This window comes from Falco punctatus (genome assembly GCF_963210335.1).
Source record: "Falco punctatus genome assembly, chromosome: 20".
In the NCBI taxonomy this organism is placed as follows: domain Eukaryota; kingdom Metazoa; phylum Chordata; class Aves; order Falconiformes; family Falconidae; genus Falco; species Falco punctatus.
In genome coordinates this window covers 6,318,538-6,340,110 of record NC_137600.1, presented here as the reverse complement: position 1 = coordinate 6,340,110, position 21,573 = coordinate 6,318,538, and the positions used below count along the sequence as shown (strand labels likewise).

Genomic DNA, 21,573 nt, shown 5'->3' with positions numbered 1-21,573 from the left:
TGCACTACGCATGTTTCCCATGCAAATGAGCACCCTAACTCGGCCAACAGGCTGACACATGTCATGCTCATTAACATGGGAAACATGGGATACTTTTTCATTCCATCTTCTTTTTTATATCTTGCTTTACCAAGCAAACCCTTCACTGTCCATTAAAAGCTTAATTAAAGAAGCCTTCAGTTCTTAAGCAGGCAAGAATATTGAAAAGCTATGGGTCCAGACCCTAGCATTACTATCAAATATAGTTACCTCAAGAAAGATGCTGGTTTACCTCTCCTTACTTACTCCTTTACTGATTTTTACTAGACCCTTTGGACACTGTATATTATCCTTCAATCTAGCCACAACACCACTATTTGACAACTCCTTTGGAATGATTTATTACCCCATGGATCTCGGCCTTCCGAGATAAGCTATTTAATTGTGACTGCCCATCGCTCAAGACGGATCCTCATGTCCTGGATGAAAAAAGCAGCTCACGATCAAAGTGAGAGGACAAAGATGCACTGTGTGAAAAACAAAGACTACAATATCGACGGCATGACTGGCTGTTGGCTATTTATAGCCTTACACTAACGTGTTACCCTGGCCATAACCTGCCCATCTTGGATAAGCTTATTTTTTAAAAGAAGTCACGAATAAAAGAGAAAGGTTGATATTTGCAAGACAGGAAACTGGATGATCAAGCTTGGGTAGGTCAACCCTTTTTCAACACGCATAAGCATAACTTGCTTCGCTTGTCCTCTGTGAGGGGAAAAAAGTATATGCGTTATGCTGTAATAGAAAAGGAAGCTCTTGCATTTTTACTTCAGATCTTCTGATATCTGATAAGCCAGGCTCTCCAAATAAGGTGCAGTTTCCACTAGAATTACATAACGCATTTTACAGGAAGACTGGAGTTATCTTTAATAAGAGATCTCTGAGGTGGGGCCCATTCCAAAAAGTCACCTTAGTTTTTCTCGTTCATCAAATCAAACTCAGGACTGCAGGAAACTATCTGAGACAAAGAAGTGGAGCTGCTTCTCAGTATTTTCATAATATTAAAGAATCTCTTTTTGTCCAGGCAAGAACATTCTTCAAATACAAATGCAGGCTCATTAACTAAAAGTGATTCTGGTGAAGTCAAGAAAAAAAACTCTCCACTGATGAGGACACCCACTATGCTGCTACCCTGAAACCTAACCTGAATTACAAAACTACCCGTTTAACATTCAGTGGTTCTTTGAAATAGGTATTTGTAAACCACATCACTTTCACTTTATCAAGCAGATCCATTTTCAAATTTATATCCTTAATTTCACAAGTGTATAAACCTGCAGTTCATTCATACAGTCTCCTTCGCTTTCACCTCCTTTCAGTAGGCTACGCTCACCTGGACAAAGCTGTCGTGGGTGCACGCTGAAGCAGTAGGACCAGCACAGCCAGCCAGAGGATCTGTGTGGGCTGCTGCTGAACAACTCTGCGGTGTGGCTGCAAGAATTCAAACACAGCTATCAGACTGCCGGAACCTGTGTCTGGTGTGCAGAGTTCTATTGCTTACTTTGATTAAACATTTCAATAATCACACAGTAAACGACATTCCAGAAATTTATTGTTACCTCCCAAGTCATTTTAAGACCAATTTCTTAATCTTAAAAATATTTAAGATATGTATAAATACATTAAAAATATATATTGTAAAATTGGTAACACACACACATACATACATGCAGAAACTTCATAATCAGAGTCTTTTGTGTCTTAGTATCACCTCTCTGATTTGGCTGCTTGAGTTTCTTGTCACAATACACCACAGAAAGCGTATTCACATAGCTGAGCCTAGGTGCTCATACACACTTGTAACCATGTGAATTTTAAGACTTACAAAGAAAATGAGTTATCTTAACCAAGAGTGTATCATTCCGAAGAATATCATGACTACTCCTAAACTACCACTCACCAGAAAGGTCTTCATATGTAAATGAACCCTACAGGCACAGATGTGTTCAAAAGGCGCGATTGGACTTGCACTGTCAGGTGGCACCAATAACTAATATTTCTCACATGGTCTCCATGACTGATTTTTCATTATTAGACACTCTCGGATAATAAAGCTTCAACGCATTTCTTTGACGCGATTCTACTACTGTCAAAGGTTTTGCAGATGGTTGAAAGTAAACAGAACTAAATCCTTAAACTAATTATGGTCTAAGGCTAGTGGGGAAAAAAAAGACTTAGATGAGCATATTTATGTTACTGACTTTTCAATAAGAATCATAATGAAAAACCAGGGAAATCTTTTGGTCACAGAAGTTAACAAACAAGTTTGAATACACACAAAAAGAAATCTTTTGACAAAGTTCTACTTTGATTTCATTTAATGGGACTTCAAAAGTGAAATGAATAGAGTCAAGCATAAGATTGAACATACATTCTTTAGTTCTCTCACTTACTAAATACGTATCTTAAGGTTAACTATCACTTTCCAAACAAACTCATCTTGCTGCTGTGCTCTCATGATGAAGGAAACCAGACTTTTTCATGTGGACATATGAAGAAACACGCTTTCAGCATTCTGTATGTTATAATATATAGAAGAAAGGATAGCGGAGAGATTAAGAGATACACAGGCACAGAAGTAAAACCACTGAGACAGTCCTAGAGTGACAGTGAAAATTAAAAGATTTATCATACTCCAGTGAAATGTCACTTACACTCTCAGAAACACTAATTAATTCACTGGAGGTTTCAAACGCCTCAGATTCCCTAAGTTTCTGTATTTTAGTTTTGATTACACCTTGCAAAATTTGGTATGTTTTCACTGCGTTCTCACACCCACCTCCCACCCCAGAAGATTCTACCTGAGCAACATAGCCAAGTTGTCCTTTAAACTTAAAGCAAAAGGAGCGTCATCCAGTGAGAGAGATCTCCATATTCATGTCTAAATCTACGCTGGTCTCCCTCAGCTCCCCTGCAGGCAGTACTTCAAAACAGGCACTTCCAGGACACCACTAATCTTACCCCAAGACAAACTCTAAACCGAGCTACGTGAATCGCACCCGAGACGCCCCTTTCCTTCCCTTGACTACGGGAGAGGGCTGGGGCCTTAGCTGAGACAGAGACAACTACAATTCATCATGATGAGTTTCAGCCTATGCTCTGTACCAATAGAGACGCAAAGCAGGGACCACCTCCCACCTTAATGAAGCAAGTATTCTGGATGAGGCTTGGAGCTACCTGGTCTAATAGAAGGTGTCCCTGCCCACGGCAGGGGGGTGGGAACTTGCTGATCTTTAAGGCCCCTTCCAATCCAAACCATTCTATGATTCTCAGGACACCTGCTCCTAGGAGAAGACTTAATAGTTAGCAGCTGGTAAGGCAGGCTCCACACTCTGGCCACCACAGTAATCTCTGCATAAGGCGCACGTGGCAGGAGTTGCCTGTCTCTTAAACATTTAAGTGTGTCTACAAGAAATGCCCAGCTCCTCAGAACCCTTCCTTGACAAAAATGACGTTACGGGAACTGTTGATTATTGTCTGAAATGTTCTCAGCAGAGGTCTCAGAAGAGATGCACAAAAGATTTAATGATTTCACTGTGTAGGATTTCTAAACAGGGATAGATAGCTGTCTTTGTGAAGGTGCGGCTGCCAAAGGAGGAGCAGGCAGAAGGAAAGAATAATAACTGAGCTTTAGTTTGTTCAAGGCAAGAGTCACTGTTCTGAATTTCAGAAGTTTTAGGGAAATTAAAAAAAACACCACAAACCCACAACAAATACACCACCACTCCCCAGAAAATACCCTATCATGTGATTTTTCCCATTCAAGGTAAGGGCAAGGAAAAGAACAGTAATTTGCTTCAACTCCTCTTCTGAAGAATAAAAACACTTCAGTGAGACTGATTTATTTTGTAATTGAGTGATTAAGTGAGACTGACAATTGTGGCAGAAATAATTTAGAAAAAAGAAAGGAGCCAAGACTTTTGTACTTTCTAGTCTTCAGTGCATCAAGAAATACAACATAAAGAAGCTAAGCAAGAAAAAAAATTTAGATACAAAACCAGTATGAGCAGAATGAAATATTCTACACCAGGAGTCCTCAAACTACGGCCCACGGGCCGGATATGGCCCCCCAGGGTCCTCAATCCAGCCCCCCGTATTTACAGAACCCCCACACTACCACCACCCCCGCCGGGGGTTGGAGGGGGAAACCAAGCAGCTGCAGATGACTTCCTGCCATCTAATCCGCACGCTGGCCCCCTGTTTAAAAGGTTTGAGGACCCCTGTTCTGCACAATACTTTTGACTGATCTTTGAGTTTAAAACCTTAACCTGGAAAAACATGAGACCAAGGCCTAGGATACTACTTCATAACAAGGTCTCAGTGCTTTAATATCATTGTCCAAGTTTTGCTTAATTAAAAAAACAAAAATGAAAGTTAGCCTCACACCGACTAGTTTTGGACAAATGTTCTTCTCCTCGCCCTTTCACCTCAACAGAAAGGCTATCCAGAAAATCACCAGCGGACACACAAAATCTGGAGGAAGGACACGAATACCAAACAGAAACTCCTTTTGCTTTAGGTCCATCTTCCTTTTAGACTTGACACTTTCTAGTTCTCACTTGAGATATACACATGGCGGAGTATTGTAGAAAAATATTTGAAAGTCTCACTTTAAAATCTATTTTTGAAAAGCAAATGCAGAAAATTTTTTTCATACCTCTTGGATAGCAGGCTTGTGAGTACGGCACTGAAGATGCAGAGCTGCTGCAATTTGCAATGGATGCGGCAACGCTTTGAGTCCCTTGCTGAAGTGGCGGAAGCGAAGCCGCAGGCTGGAGTGTGTACGTGGCTCCTGTTGGAAGTGTCTGGAGTACAGGAAAGGCAGCCCCTTTATCTGGAAAAGCTGGGGAAGCCCCTTGCCCTGGCAGCAACCCAAGTGGTCCCTGCTGGATCCAAGTGGAAGGGACTGGAGTCGCATCTAATCTTTGTGCTGGTAAAGTGCTGGGGGCTTGGCACGAGGTTGCCATGTCGGAGTAAGGAGAGAAAACACCTTGACTGTAAAGTTGATGAAACTGTCCTACAGTCAGCAGTCCTGCAGTGGGTACAAAATAAAGCGAAACAAGTGTTAAGGAAAGGAGTTTTCACAGGCAAAGAAAGGCAATATGAGGAGCCAAGGCTCTACAACATGATTTGGGAAGACGACCTTTGCTCCAGCATACTTAATCCAGAAAGGAGACTGTACTCTTAGACCCGAGCATGCAGTAACTGCTGTGTGGCACACGAGTGAAGCGCCAACACAGAGGTGTCTGCGTAGCATTCAATCTCCTTAAACTGGCAGTAACGAGTTACCCATATTTAGAAACATGCTATAAATCAAAATGTGTAGTAACTTACTAAACCAAACAAAAAGCAATTTTGAAAGTACGGTGTGTTAAATCAGACAATACATTCTAAAAAAGGGACATCGTAAAGCAAGATTTGACCAAACTCCACTACTGACAGCTCACAAACAGCTAAGGGAAGGGCAATGTCAAAATCCTCCAAAGGACTTTGCAAGTACTTTATGACAAGTCATTTATTTGGTCAAGAAAAAAATTTCAAAGCCAATTTTTTTCGCAGTCAGCTCAACTAGTTCAGTGCAGACTAAAATATCCCAGACTTTGCCATTTTGTTATTTCCTAGATAGTCCTTTTATTCTTCTCTATTATTTTATCGTTTCCTCTCTCAGACAGTTACTGTTTCATGAAATGGTATTTGCTTTTATACCATGACAGCTCAATTTCTGTTTTAGTGACTTTGTGGAAACACTGACAGTAACACCGCAAACGCCTGTGCTCATTGATTTCTGCAAGAACTACTGCATTTGTGACTCCCCTGCAGGATTGCATTTAGCCATGAGAATTACGAGTTTCAGGATGGTTCACGTCAATAGGGTTTATCCAGAAGCCAGGCTTTCTCAGACCTGTAGTTTCCAATTCTCACTCAAAAGGACTTTTTTTAAAAATAGCCTCACATTTACCTCTTGCACTCCTCTGATGAAAACTAATTCAAGAAATCACTAACATACAGTCATTATTCTGCAAGTTCACATTTAATCATTAAGAATCACTAAATAAATACCAGCTGACCCTGAAGATTTGCTAAGACTTAATGTATAGGACCATTTATTTCCTGTTCAGTACTTTCACCATTTATAAACAGAGAAGGAGCAGGGGTATGAAAAGTCTTTTGTTTATATTTTACCTTTGGATAGGGACATGAAGATTATCTAGTTCTAACACGTAAACAAGACACCACGGGATGCCAAGTTACCAACCTCCAGTTGCTGTCCAGGAATTGTTCCTGAATGTTTAACAGAGCGTTACACCCTGCAAGACACTGGGAACAGACGTGCCCCTGAACAGTCAGTACAGAGCGCACAGTGCATTGTCAGCCTGTCAGAACGTGACTGCATAGAAACCCCAATGTTTTCCTTGTTCTGTCTTTCTAGAAAATGAGACTCCTAGAGCAAAAACTCTGAAACTGCAGCCATAAAAACAGAGGACAAAAAATGAAAGAGTCATCTCTTTCTCATAATTTCCTTTACCAATGGTCTGCATTACATCAGACAAACCACATGTCACTGAAGTCTGCAATGACTCACCTTAGCCTTAACAAGGTTAACATCAAATCATTAATTTAAATGCTTCCTAGCCTCCCTACTGAAATAAGTTCCATCCCTTCTCAGATGCTTCATTTTGTTTTCTTGGTATTGCACGTGCAGTTCCACACACATCACTGAAAACACCACTTGAATTAGATGACAGTTCCTACCCTGACACAGTAACCAAGAGTATGGGGATACCCTACTCTGCTCTAAATGCCAGCCGGTGCTGCAGAGAGCAGTACCGTCAACTGCTTCTCCCCTTCTCCTGGTCGCACAGTCCTGCCGCTTCTCCTACACCGCGCCTTACAGCTCTGCACCCATGGGGTGCACCACTCGGGTCCAAGAGCCAGCCACAAATAGGCTGTTAAAGTCTTCTCCGATCACTGCGCTGAACCAACACGTTGCTGTATCAGCTGCAAGGAAGATGACAGTTAACATGCCACCAAGGGAATGGGAAGCCGGAGTGCTCTTCTGGCAGCAGCCCAAGAGCACTGCAAAGCAAGATATTCACATCTTCCTTACACAGCGCCAACTACAAAGCTTTAGGGCCGATACAAAATTTGTGGAATAATCCTGAGGGCTCACACTTGTCTTGGGAAAACTCAGATCCTCTCAAAGAGGCTTAGAAAGAAAGAAAACATGTTCTAGGGCTTTTCAGCAGTATTATTTTCTAATTAGCTCTCACCTACTCATTCAATCCCTTTTAAAAACTACGTAGCTTGTGAGTTCTTTTTCAGGAGACAACTGACAAAAATCTTACTACCAGGTCTTGTCTCCTTTGCACAAAACTAACAGGATGCTCTAGTTATCACTTCACATGACCCACTGTTTCACACACATTTAATGACAGCTTATTAAGCATCCCTACTGATGGGCATCCTTACTGACGGGCAAGAAGCAGTAATGTGCATCTGGTAGAGCTGTGCCAGCTCCACAGAGATCGAGCAAGGGTGTTCTTAGTGTAGTACGCAACAGAGACTGTACTGTAGTCTACAGGCAGCCTGAAATACATGTGAACCATGCTACTCATGCTTACTGGCAGCAGATCTACCTGCATAAACAACAACAGCTTCCCTACACCAGGTGAACTGAGATGCCACCGGCAAGGACAGGTAACCCTTCTCCCTCAGGAGAGCGTTGATTTTCAAATCCCATGCCACCCAGCGCTTCTCAAAAACCCACCAAGACCCCACATGGCCCACTCCGACTCACCAGGCCTGTTGGCATTGCTGAGCGTCGAGGGCAGAGGCAGCGGCTGCCCGTTCAGCGGCGTGCCGAGCAAGCGCTGGAAGCGGTTGGGTGGGCGGCTGGTCACAGCCAGGCCCGCTGCCATCTTCGCCCTGTTGCCTTTCGTCAGGCGCTTCAGGTGGACGAGGAGGTCGGGGCGGCCGCGGCGAAAGTGGGGGCTGCGGAAGTGATGCAGGGGCCCGGTGCAGTTGCCACCGTTGCCTTGTCCACCCTCTGGGCCCGGCCCAGGCCCGGGCCCCACCACACTGCTCCCCGGCAACATCCCCACCTTGCGGAAGCCATAGAGACTGAGCTGCCGGATGAAGCTGCTGAAACCGGCGGCTGCCGCTGCCCCACGGCCACCCGGCTGCGCGGCGACGGCCGGCCCGGCGCCCAGCAGCTCGCACCCAAAGAGCGGCTGGTTGATGAGCAGCCCCTGGCCGGAGGCACCCAGCGAACGGAGCGGCAGCGCGGGCTGCCGACCAGCCGCCACAGTCTGGCGGGGAAGGTGTCGGCACTGACGGGGACGGGCTGCTGCGACGCGTCTGTGTCGGTAGGTGACACCAACGCCGCGCTCAACCGCCGCCCGCGCGGCCTCCGCTTCCCCCGCCACGCGCCGAACGGCACGTGCCCCGCCTGCGAGGCGCTGCCCGCCGCGCGCGGCCCCCGGCCCTCAGCCCCGCCGCGGCGCTGGTCCGCGCAGCGCCCCGGTCCCCCGGCACGGCACGGCCGCAGCCCGGCCCCCCCTCGGCCCCGCCATCCCCCTCGGCCCCGCCATCCCCCGCGGCCCCGCCATCCCCCGCGGCCCCGCCATCCCCTCAGCTCCCCCTCCGCCCCGCCATCCCCTCAGCCCGGCCCCCCCCTCAGCCCCGCCATCCCCCTCAGCTCCCCCCGTCCATTCAGCTCCCCAAGTCCCCTCAGCCGGGCCACGTCCCTCAGCCCCCCCATCCCCCTCCGCCCCGCCAGTCCCCTCGGCCACCCCCTCCGCCCCACCGGTCCCCTCACGCCACCGGCCCCTCAGCTCCGCTGCCACCAGCATCTCCCGTAGCTTCTGTGAGCGACCGGGCGGCTGAGGCCCGGGGCCGAAAGCTGCCGCTCGGGGCGGCCCCGCTGCCAGCCCAGAGCCGTCCCGGGGGCAGCCTGGACCTCCTTGAACCACGGCGCGGGTGGGCGCCGGGCCGTGGAAAGCGGCTGCAGGCGGGGCAGAGCGGGGAACACGCGCTCCGCGGCCCCGCACTCCGCCATGGCTGCCCGCCGCCCCGGACCACGTGACACAACATCGAATCCCAGGGAGGGGCGGGGCGGGGGCGGGTTCTGCTGAGCAGCCGGACCTGCCCGGGCCGCCGCGGCTGCCGCGGGGTGCGGGCGGCGGGGACGGAGGGGGCGGAGTGGGTGCGGGCGGCGGGGGCTGGGGAGCTGCTCCATGTGCCGGGGGCACCCCGGGCTGGTGCGTGCCCCGCCGGGAGGAATGCAGCCGGCAGAGCAGGTGTTGCAAAGTGTCGGCTTGAAAACCACTGGCAGTTCACAAAAGGAAAAGCAAATTTATAAAGAGTGCAGAGGAACACGGGACAAATCGGGAATTGTGTCACGTTTGCCCTAAACCCACCCCAGACCTGTGCAGCTCTGATCCCCACGCCAGAACAGATCAGGTGGAGTTAAAATGGGGCAGAGAAAATCAGCAGCGAGGATAAGAACTAGCTTCAGCGGAACGAAATGCTGAAGAAGGAATCTTCAGAGGGGCAGTTATTGTATAAAAAGATAGGTAGTAAAGTTGTAGTTAGTGTAAAGGAGGCAAGCGTCGTAATAATGGAGGATTTCAAACAGGAGAAATCAAATCACAGAGAAACCGGGGAACTGATTGCCACAGGATGTTTTGGGTACCATAATGTTACTTGGCTAAGGGAGGGTGTTGGGGGGGTGCGTGTGTGTGAAGAAAAGAGAGAGGAAAAAAGAACAAGATTAGCTACATTCACAAAGACTAGAACTCTTAAAGCGGCACCTTTGTCACTGCGAGTGCTTGCACTGTGCGCTGGCACAGCTCTGAGGCGGTGCCTGAGCTGCACTGGTGCAGATCTGCCCTCTTCTCAGCCTTGTGCTGTCAGCTGTGACTGCAGGCAGACTGCAGGAGCCAGCAGAACCATCCTTACCGCTGCAGAACAGCAATCTGCTATGAACCAACAGGCAAAGAAGAGCAGGGAGCCAGGGAAGGAAGAGTGCGGTGATCTCTCTCTGCTTGCATCTTGCCCACAGGTCACCAGCAGTGGCAGAAGAAAATGACATTCCTCTGTCTTGGCTGCCCTCAAAGCAAGACAGTGAGAAAACTGAGCACCTGTGTGTGTTGTGAGCTCAAATATATTATCTTGACCTCAAATATATTATCTTGGAGTTGTCGTAAGATTTCTTAGCAAGAAGGTACAAAACCAAACCTCTTCTTTAACTAAAGTCGTCCTTATTGCTTTGGTTTACAGCACAGCCCCTAACCACCAAGGCAAGTAAAAGCGCAGTAACTTCCAGAAAGGGGGCAAAATTGAATAAACTGATGGGAAACTGTTCCTATTTTTAAACTGAAAGTAATATCCCTCTGCTCTTCTGCATAGCTGAAGTGAGGAAAATGATGTTTGGGTGGGGTTGCTAACAGAGTTTCACACTTCAAATTAAACCAGAAGCAGAAATTTTGTCAATGTTGTCATCAAAGCTGAAATCCAGCACCACAGAAGGATGCTGCTTTACCCAAGGAATTAATGGCCTACAATTCTAGTAAGCTCATGCTGTCATCTTCTCAAGAGGCTTTGCATTTTTTCCCCCTCTGTAATAATTTATTCAGAATTACGTTGCTCAGTGTAAACAGCCAAAACTTAAGTAAAGCAAATCTGAAAAATCCAGAAAAATGTCCACAAAGAAATGCTTCTCGGCATTCTTGAGGTTGTCTTTTGCATTACTTCAGTGAAATGAATTTGGGTTTCTTTCTCCCTGTGCAGCAAGAGTGCCAGAAGACCATGACTACCTGATGGTGGGACAGGTGAGGTTTTTAGTGTATCATCCGTAAATCAGGGCAGAGCCAGCAATACGTCGTCCATAACTGAAATGCAGAGCATGATTCCCTAAAACTAACACACAGAAACAGCGGTCCCTTTCGTACCACTGGCCATTCTTGACTTCAGCCACAAGACTGGGTTCATTTGCCACTTCTTGGTCAGTGGGTTAAATTTGGTCCTGAGGGCTTTAATTGTTACTTTACTGTCAAAGATTGTTATTAGCCAAAGGTGATGGGAGCTGCAAGAATAAATAGCTTATTACTAATTTGTATCATTGACATATGGACTCAGTGCTTTCCTTCTTTTTCACCCATGTGAACTCAAATTGCTGTTAGCCCGCACGCCCCTATTTGCCATGTACCATGGCAGTTACTCTCTGGTGTCTGCCTCTCCCACAGCTGTGCCTTTCTCTGCAGCTAGCTTTCTTCCTCCTTCCCTGCTGCGGGACACCAGCGGTGTGTCCATTGTACAGACGAGAAGGTGGGCCTTTGCCAGAAATTCATAATCCTCTTCTGCCAGTGCTTAACCTCCATTCCAACCCTTTGTAATAACCTCCTAGTTTTCTACATTTCCCTTGCTTATACATATATATATAGTACAAAAACCCCCTACCAACTTAACGATGTAGATTACACATTTTGCAAACTGATTCTGCAGAGCTGAACAAAAATGTTATTGTTAGCTTGTCTACTGTATGTCAGGGCAAGGACAGCTGCATTTCCATGCAGTGTGCTGACCCTGACTACCATCCAAGGACATACCACTGTTAGTAAAGGCAGCACTTAATCCCTGGAAGGTTTTACCAGGTTAAGTGGAGGATTTTTCATCACTTGGAAAATGTAAATCAATGTGTGCTTTTGTTCAGCTACCAGTTAGTTGAGGAAGTGACCAGTTTACGTTATCAAGCCTGTAATTTGCAGAAGGCCAGACATGCTACGTACAGTCACCCTTCCTGGGCTGAAAATGTCCACCTCTAAATGCATAAGAGGAATGTACATATATAATACAAAGCTGGAAAATAACTGTTCTTACCATGATTATAGGCATGTTAGATTTGTGAGTGGTAAGAAGTGTTGCTGTAATTATTTTCAGTTTTGTTAGGAAGATAACAAAGAACCGTTGAGAAACATTCCCTAGAGAATTAACATTTTGGAAGAAAAGTGATTTTTCTTACATTTTTTTTCTAGCTAAAGAAATAATTAGCTAGTACAGAAGGATGGGTATTATTTTCTTATTGAATGTATAGCAGTACAAATCTTTGAGCTCCAGACCTCTTGTAACGCAGCTAAGACAGAGTCTCATACTACTACATTTTAATTTGTTCTGGATCAACGTAAGTAAACATTGAGTATTTCTATCCATTTCATCTTAGTTAGGAAGGAAAGAAGGACCTAGATGCTTTGCTAATAAGTCAGATAAGATTAAACTCAAAACTGTTTTCAGATCTGACAAATTTTGGCAAATAATCTCTATTTTTAATTAGGGATGGGATTAGGTCCGGAAGCACAAGCACAGTACAAGACAACCAACTTTCCTACTCAGCTGACTCATCTGAAGCTATGGAACATGACAATTTTAGAACAGAAGCCTAAGAACATATCATCAGCCCATTTTTCTCAGTTCTGTTTTAAGTGATCTTTGAGAAGCATAGTTAACCTCTGTTTCATGTGTTAATACCGTATTAAATTGCCTTATTGCTTTGTGATGCAGAGAAACTTTGGTGTTGATTTCTCTGATTCGTTTCAAGAATGTTTTTTTCTTGTAAGCTTGAAAAAAGAATATTCCACTGAAATAAGTTGATTGCAAGGAGTTTCAGTAATTGAATCCCTAGATAGTTGTCTTTATGCTGGGAGGTTTTGTCCCACTTCTAATGGATTTTCAATGCTGAAGCAGTTTCATTTAAAACTGTTGCCATAAAACATGTTAGAATTTTCTAATTTTGTTGCAGGATTTTTTTTCCCCCAAAACCTTTTTAAAAGCTGAGGTTGAAGATAATAGTATTACACTAAGAAATACTGTAAAATATATTCTGAGAAATTAGAAAGATGTCTACAAGATAGACCTGTTAAGACTATCATGCTGTCAGTCTGTTGCGGAGTGTTCACCAGTACTAAAATGACTGCATTTAAATACTATTATAAGTTACTGGGGTGTTTTTTCAGTGGGAAGAAAAATCCTTTGTGACCAAAATGTAAACCAAAGACCTATCTTCCACAAAGTTCAGAAGTCTGTGGCTATCCAACTGCACAGCAGTTCTGTCATCAGAGCAGCTTACCTAAACTCACCACCTGTTAAAGGGGGATGATGAACTTCTTGCTTCCTTTAATTGCACCCTCTATAAAACCGGTTTCATTTCACTCCCTGCTGTTCCCTGGTGTGGGGTCAGCAGGATGCAGACAGCACCCTTCTGTGCTGTGAATTGGGGTCTGATGGGTGAGCAGTCTGCGGGGGTAGGGTGGGGGGGCAGGAAGGGTACCGAGGTGACACCCCCCAAGCCCAGGGCACACTCGCTCCAAGGACAGGCAGCCCCCCTAAGTCAGCATTTGAGAACCAGAAGATGCTGGTGAGGGCTCCCAGCACAGGGCTCTACTCCATTGTCTGTGGAGGAAAGAGGGTTGATGACTTTGATGTTTATCAAGATGAGTGCTCTATAAATTCATGCTCCCAAAAATTCATGTACTACTACTGTGATTTTGGGGTGCAGAGCGCAGGAATTTAGTTGGTGGTCCTAATCCACCAAGCTAATGCAGCTTCATAAGATCCTATCTGTCAGCTGAGCTACGGTAGCAACGGGTGTGCTCTGGTCAGCCTGAGTTGCAAAGCAATTTGGCTAGATAAGCATCTTCTGATACAAAAAGTTTTAAGGGTAGGACAAGCCTTACATGACTGTTTCTTGTAATTATTCATTCACACAGATCATCTTTTTTGACATACTTTGGAAAAATTTTGAAGTGTTCCCAAGATGTAGGACAAGTGGCTGGATCGTAAGAGCATAGATATTTCAGATCCAGGTGGGTAAATATCTGAACTACCTCAGGCAAGATAAACCCAAAGTTTTGTTCCTCACAAACCAATCACAGAAATGAAAAATTACCATTCTTGTAATAAGACAATATGTAAAATGACAAACAAAATATGACAATAGGGAAGTCAGTGGCTTTGTTACATACTCTCATAATCTGGCCCTTAAAAGCTATCTCCTGGCTACATCATTGTTGCAGTGAAATTCATTGTTCTCTTTACACATCTTTGAAACTCTCATGTATCAATGACTATAAGATCAGAGTATGATCATCTTCAAGGAAGAGTTGGTAGCTCACTCTTCACCAGGGTTGTAGAATGACCAAATCTGGACTTCTGCACACATTGTCAGGAATTTTGTCTGATTTTCTATTTTGAGGGATGGGGGGTGTGTGTGTGTGTGTGTCACGCAGAATGTGCTCTTAAGTTCCTGTATTCAGTTAGTGCTGTGATCATGCTCAGGAAGGTCCTCCACTGAAGTCAGGGCAGGTACAACAAAATGAGAATTCTGGATTTGGCTTCATTGTCCAAATTCACAGTGTCTGGGAGATGAATAAGCCAGGCTGATACTTACAATGATGCGTAGCCATTCTCAGACAGTTTAGCATAATACGTTATTCCAAAAATCTTTTGAACATGCCAGCATTTGGACATTCATAAGGTTTTTAACAAAGAACTCTCTAAATGCATTTAAAACCATTTTAAGCCTTGTATCACTAACAAGAAGACCGGAAGAATTAAGTTGCTGTGACTTTGCATTAGTGGCCATGACAGCATACATTCAGTTCTGACATTTACTGTTATTCCCATGACACCCATAAATATTGCAGACAGCTAGCTGGCTGATCACACATTGCTTGGCTTAGCTGCTTCTATAATTTAGGGGGGGGGTTAAGTTAGCATTTGAAAAATAGAAACTTTTTAACATTTCATATTTATTACTTTGCAATCTTCAAAAGGAAAATCACCCCCCACACACACCATGTTCTGATCCATCCAGTGAAAAGTTCCTCAAGGACCAATAATTCCTATTGTTGTTAGTCAGTTCTCTAATATTACAGATTAATGTGGAATATCTTTTTCTGACTCCTGTTTGTGGCCTTGCCCATATGATTTCCTTCACGATATTTTGGGGTGTGTCATTTAATCATTCAAGGTCATCACAGACATTTTGCCTCCTGCAGCAGTGAATCCCACAGTTTACTTACACATGTTAAATATATTTCCCAATAATTGTAAAACATGCCGCTTCTTTCCTTTTCTTTCTCTCCATTCGCACTGCCAAATGTTACAGTAAAAGGAACTCTAAAGCTTATTTTTCCTGCTACCATTTCAGCTAGTCCCTGTGTCTTAAAATCTTTGCTTTAGCAAAGCATTTCAAATACAACAGTAGCATTGAAGAATATAAAGATGTCATATGTTTGATTTTCCTCTGCTCATTCAAAAAATGTGTTATCTGTATTTTCTGTAATTTCTGGTGGAGGCTGGGCAGAAATCGATATTGCTATTTATGTTTGCTCCTAGGGAGAGGTTCTGCCTACTCAGAGCACAGTAATTGTGCTCAGTAATTGAAGTATGGGATTATTTTAGGCTAATGTGTGTTTACTTGCTCCAAGTTAAATTTCATCACTGCTACTTCTATTTCCATCTGAAATATTTCTTAATCCTCCATAATTTTTCACCATCTCTGCTGAAGCACTTCTCCAATAGTATTACTGACTGCCCTGTTTCTGTCTTCTTCCTTCCGCACATCAAATGTCTGGGATTTTTTGGTGTTATCTTAGAAGTTTAATTTGTATCTAATGCGGATTTGGACCATTATATCAGATACTGAGGCAGAGTCGTGTGGCTTTTGCGATGAGCAGTCCTGTCTCACCAACCTGCAGGTTCTAGGAGCTGACAAGCATATTGATAGGGGCTTGACTGCTGGTTTTCCAGAAGGCTTTTGGCAAGGTCCTTCACCAAAGGCTCTTAAGGAAATTCAGACATTACAAGGAGGAAGGCAGTTGCATGGTTAAATAACTGGGTAAAAGACAGGGAACAGAAGATAAGGGTAAACGTTCAGTAAATGGTCAGAAGGCTGTTTTTCACCTTCATGAGCAACTTAGGAGTAGGTATCAATGACAGATGAGGTATCAATCTTTACAAATAATATGAAGTTATTCAGGATGGAGCAACTGTCAAGGACTGCAGAAGCTGCTAACAAAACTGAGTAACTGTTTAAATGTATTTTGCACCCAGTTATTAAATGTGTTGCTTTATTTGCCTCATCTCATAAAGACAGAGTGGGAAAAAGCTCATAGGAGAACAGCAAAGATCACAGGTATGGAGTATCTTCCATGTGAAGGAAGACTGTGCAGACCAGGACTCTTCAGCCCAGAAAAGCTCCAATATGTGACAGAGGCATATAAAACCATAAATAGCCAGAGAAGTTTATTGTTTATTTTCTTTCCCTGTGGGACAATTAGGGTTCAGCCAATGAAGCTTGCAGGAAGCAAGTTCACACTGAACAAAACAGGGTGAATCTTTATACAATATGTAGTTAAACTGGTGGGAAGCCTTGCTGTAGGATGCTATGAATGATGGCCATTTACACGATCTCAAGAGGACACTGTGTAAAAGCCTGGACAGGAAATCCTGTCGAGCTATTAAATGCAAAGATTTTCCTGAATCCCTCTGGAGAGGTCCATAAGCTGCACATTCGTGGCAAGAGTGCATACCAGGAGGTGTCACTGGAGGCTTTGCATCCCCAGGCACCTGCTGGTGGCCACGACTGGCAACAGGACACAGGGTTAGACCCCGTGCAGCCATTTCTTATGGTCTGCTCCCCTCAGGACACTTGGAACAGCTTCTCTTCTTAAGCGACAGCAGATGTTGTGCCTAACTGATGATATCCCAGTCAGCAAAGTTACAAAAAGGCCCGTCAGCTGTATATTGAGGCCAAGAAAGTTCAGGCTGAGACACAGGTTTTAAACACGTAAGGTCATTTCTGTTTGGAAGCCTTAGTCCAGCCGCAGCACGCTCCTGCTCACTGAAAGCTTTGGAAGCAACTAAGATTTCCCTGGGGCTGCTGAGCTCAGCAGAACGGGAACGGTTTGCTCCCGCGGACTGTCCTTTCTTTTGCTAGCTGCATGCTTCCCAAATCCCTCCCTGCTAATGAGGGCCACAGAGAGGCCACCAGGACCCTTCTACTTGTGAAGGAGAAGTCGAGTAATCGCTGGCTGCATGTGCCCCTCTCTCCGTACCCTTCCCAGCAGGTGCACTGGCTCTTCCCTTGCTACGCAGCCCCTCCTCGCTTCCCCAGTTGCTGCATTGCTGCCCCTACCAGATCTTGGCAGCTCTCCTGATGTTGTAAACTGAAGGAGGGTGGCTATCCTCATTTCCCACTCTTGCTATTAATCCTACTCCTCTGTCCTTGTTGAGATACTATTTCCACCTTCGCCCTGCTGATCTCCCACCTTCCAGGGCCGATGTCGCCCATGCAGCCGCCCCTGCCAGGCACCGCTGCCTGCACCTGCCTGTGGCTCCTGCTGCTCTCCGCAGACCTCACCTTGCCCCCTGCGGAACAATGGGGCTTGCTGGGCGGCTTTGCCTCTTTGCTCTGTTTTCTTCTGCCTGAGCTCTAACCGGGGAATTGTTCCTTGCTTTGTGCTTAAGGTTAAGAAGCTGAACTAGTTCCCCAGGTGTTCCTTATTGAAAATGTCCCAAACCCAAAAGCAGTTAAGTATTTATATGCCCCTTGTTACTCCTGAAAGCAAAAGGAAAACACACTTTCCCTACCATTGTCCCTGTTTGACATTTGCCATAGCAAAATTTACAGAGGAGTTTGGTGTATGGCCCATTTGTGCATCATATTTTTAATTTGGAAACACAAGAAACCCAAAGCCTCATTGCCATGAAAAAGTAATGCTCAAATCTGTAAGAATATAAACCATACCTTATAAAACAAGCTCTGCTTTTCTCTCACAGCTCCCATCTCAGGTTGCTTTCACTTGGTCCTTAGTGATAAAATGGCACCATAAACTTGTTTTATGTCCTGCTCTGTAGTAAAGCACAGTGTAGTAGGTGGCAGACACAAGAAATTTGTATTCTTAGTCACTTCACTGTGAAAGGTATTAATCACAAATGAGCGGTAGCCTCAACATGTCAAATTTATAAACAGCAGAGAAAATGGAGATGGACCAAAGTAAAGGTATGAAGAAAAGTTCAGTCTTTACCAGCCCCTGAGGACTGATGGTGTGATTTGCCTCTGAGTGGTGGAAGGGAGTCAGAAAGGGTCTTAGACTTTCTCTTGTGCTATCCTCCTGCAGATGGCTGGGCTCGGGGCTGGTGGGTGTGCACGTGTTCTTCGCAGAACTCTGCAAGGGAATGCTGAGATGTGGTGCTAGAAGACATGAAGCTCGGTGCACGGCAAATGCTGTGTCTGCAGCTCACTGCTTGCAAGTCCCGATGCAGACGGAAGTGGAAGGGTGAATGATGCATCTGATACTGCAACTGTGACTGGCTGTGGCTTTGGAAAGAGCAGAAAACTAGTCATGCAGGAAGTGTGCCTGAAGCTTTGATCTCCCTATAAAATTATCACTTTTCTCCACTATTGAAATAGACGTACCACATATGCATTAAGCCAAATGGAAGAGAGCATTAGTTTTTGGACTGTCACTCTCTTTAAGCACCAGCAAGAAAAGAGGAGTTTGTTTTCCTGCTTCAGATACTACAGATTCTGTGGGACGTTGACATTTTCTTACAAGCCGTCTGTGAACTTACTCAAGAGAAGGGTAAGTTAATGAGGCAAACATTGTTTGCCTTAAGTGTCTGTTTCTCCTGTGTGTCCGGGGGCTGTGACACAGTCCTGCAGACTAAAATGCAACCCCCAACAAACACTAACGATAAAAAAGGAAAGCAAACAGAAAAATACCTTACCGTCTCAGAGATTTGCTTTTCCTTGCTCTTTCTTCTTACTTCCTCGGTGTTTTCCACATGAAATCCCGTGGCTTGACTGTCACACCATGGGCAAGCAAGCAGGGCCGGTCTTTCGCGTTCCTGCACTCAGCATGGTCCCCAAAGCTATTTTGATGAGAGTTGTGGGTGGGTGAGAGGGGTGGGCTGAGCTTGGGTGGCCGCTCTGGCTTCCAGATGAAGCTGGATCTCCCTGGTACAAGAGGCAGTCGGTGGCTGCAGAGCCTGGACAACTGACAGACCACCCTGAGCCCCTCACCAGAGAGCTCCAGCCATGGGAGGGATAATAACAGACACCCAGTTGCCTCCCTCTGGAAAACTAAAGGAAGAGGAAAGGCTAGCGCAAAGTTTCTGGAGGTCGTAATCCAAGAGCTCTGGGGCATCCTGCTGTCAGTGGGAAGAATTAGTGGCTGCAGAAAAAAAGGATAAATGCAGAGGTCAAGAGTGATGTGGAGAGCTGCACACACAGAGCGGAGAGGAGGGAGGGCAGACAGCCTGGAACGTGCCTGGGTCGTAGATGAGCATGAACCAGGTTCTGGTTCGGCCTTGTGGACATCAAGAAAATGATGTGGCCCTGTTGTATCCTGCACAGCGTGTTGTCGGTTCTGTGCGTCGCCTGTGCTGCACCTCTCTGGCCCTGGCTGAGTTAGGGCACAGGCAGAGACCCCCTCTCCTGTCTGGCACGCCACATCCAGCACAGCCCGGACACAGCCTGCCTGCTTCTGGTTCTGCAGAAGCTCGTCTCTTGCCTGTGTGAGACCCTCTTGGGAAAGCTGGCCACCAGAAAAGGCAGTTTCCTAACCTGGGGAAGAAGCTGGTAGAGCAGGGCCCTGCAGGTAACTTCAGTCAGCTTTGCATAGTCCTACTCAGCTTCTCCTCCAGCCCAGGGTGAGGATGCACAGCAAGGTAAAGAGAGAGAACACGGAGCTCAGAACAGATAGGATGGGCTACCTATGTAGCTGTTTGTGCCTTAATGGCATTTGTCACCGTGCAGGTGGCTGGAGAACCCAGATAGTGTGTAAGGCACCTTCTGACCTTCTTTAGTGCTGTGCGTGTCAGCTCAGCCACATGCACACAGTCATGCTTGCAGAGGTGGCAGGCTGACATCCGACACAGAAGTACTGTGTAGTATCATTCTGTGCAAAGCCCATGGGTGAAATACCGGTATTTTGCCATTCCGGTATGTATCTTAGTGACATAGTTCTGCACAGTTGCAAACAGAATTATAAAACGGGTTTCTTTCTACCTTTTTTTTTTTTTTTTTTTTTTTTCCCTAAAGGTGTGAAGAAAGAAGTACAAAAAGATCGGGATGCTAACAGGCCTGTTGTCTCATCCCCTAAGAGATCAGCGGTAACAACCACCAGGCTCCATTCACCAGGTAATTATGAACCAAAACCCACTGCTCAGGGAAGATTTAAACTTGTTGACTTTGCATCTCTTGTCAACACACTAAGTGGAGACCTGCTATTAAGTGAGGACTGATTGTGTCCAAGGTTCATTAAGCCGGCTCTGAGTACAGCAGGCTTTATCATACCAACGCATGAGCTGAACAGACTTGTGTTTTCTTTGTTACAACCGCGAAGTCATCTCTCCGTCAAGACAAAGAGTTGTTGCTATTACATCTTTAAGGTCACGGGAACATTTATGTTTATCATTACAATTTTCTTCTCTAACAAGAGAACAGATAGGTATAGAGAAATAAAAGACACCTCAGATACCTGGAATGAGAGTATACTGTATATTGCCTGGGGTCTACTCTTACTGTTTGCAGAGGCGCTGAATTTCCTGGGCTGTTTCTGTGCAAGACTGGAAAAGGGGTTATCTATAGAAATAACCTTCCGAGTGCTATGGGGGCATTGTCAGCTTAGCCCTCAACATTGCGTACAAACACATGGGTTTAGCATTTCTGAAGAATACCTTTGCTTATTTACTAAAATGAAGGTAATTTCTTTCTATTTATGTTTCCTACGTGTACATCAACAGATGTATAAGGTACCTAAAGGCTTTTCTAAGGCTGGCCTTTGGCTGATAACGCTTCTGAAATGCGTGGGCATGGTCCCAATGATTTCTTTGTGCTTGCAGTTTATCTCCTGTTCTGTTGCCTCATTTTTTAGACTCTACTTAAATACTTCAAATGTCATCTCTACAGCTATATGATGCTTGAGTTGTTACTATTATGGGGGGCAGAACCCCATGTTTCTTCATTTGATGGTAAAGTAAAAAAAATGTAGAACAGCTCTTTGGCCTCTAGAACATTCATCAAGAGTCTCTTCATGTTTACTAAACTCAAACTCTTCTTCCTCCTTCATGCCCAACAAAATCCAGAAAATGGGAGGTTAAATTTAATCTTCCCAGGCACCGACAGGATTCAGAATTCTCCTCACGAAGCTACTAGGGTAAAAACATGAACTTACCACTGTCTTCTGAATCATAGAATGTTTAGGCTGTTTTGCAACTGGTGAGATCACCAAGAGAGATCCAAAGAAAAATTTGTTGTGCAGAGTGCCTGACCAGCAGCTCACCAGCATTTATAACGGCGGGACTCCAGTTTAAGCACCAGAACTGACTGTGGTGGTAGCAGCATGTTACAGAACAGCTGATTTGCTTCCACTAGAACTGGAAAGCAAAATGAAACATAGGCGTATTGGTACTGCGTGTTTCTGTTGTCCTAAGGAGGCCTGCATTTCCACAGGTCACTTAATGGTTTTC

General features: G+C 45.1%; 1 protein-coding gene across 1 annotated transcript; it reads right to left on the bottom strand.

Moving 5' to 3' along the window:
• Positions 1–484: 484 nt before the first annotated feature.
• On the bottom strand, positions 485–9,097 carry LOC308055740 (heat shock factor protein 5-like; the record flags this gene model as incomplete). The annotated part of the gene is made up of 5 exons (XM_080370090.1): positions 485–993; positions 1,373–1,470; positions 4,697–5,071; positions 7,838–8,524; positions 8,890–9,097. The coding sequence occupies 5 exons, from the start codon at positions 9,095–9,097 to the stop codon at positions 967–969; spliced, it is 1,395 nt and encodes a 464-aa protein (XP_080226216.1). The 3' UTR covers positions 485–966.
• Between the last annotated feature and the right edge of the window lie 12,476 nt (positions 9,098–21,573).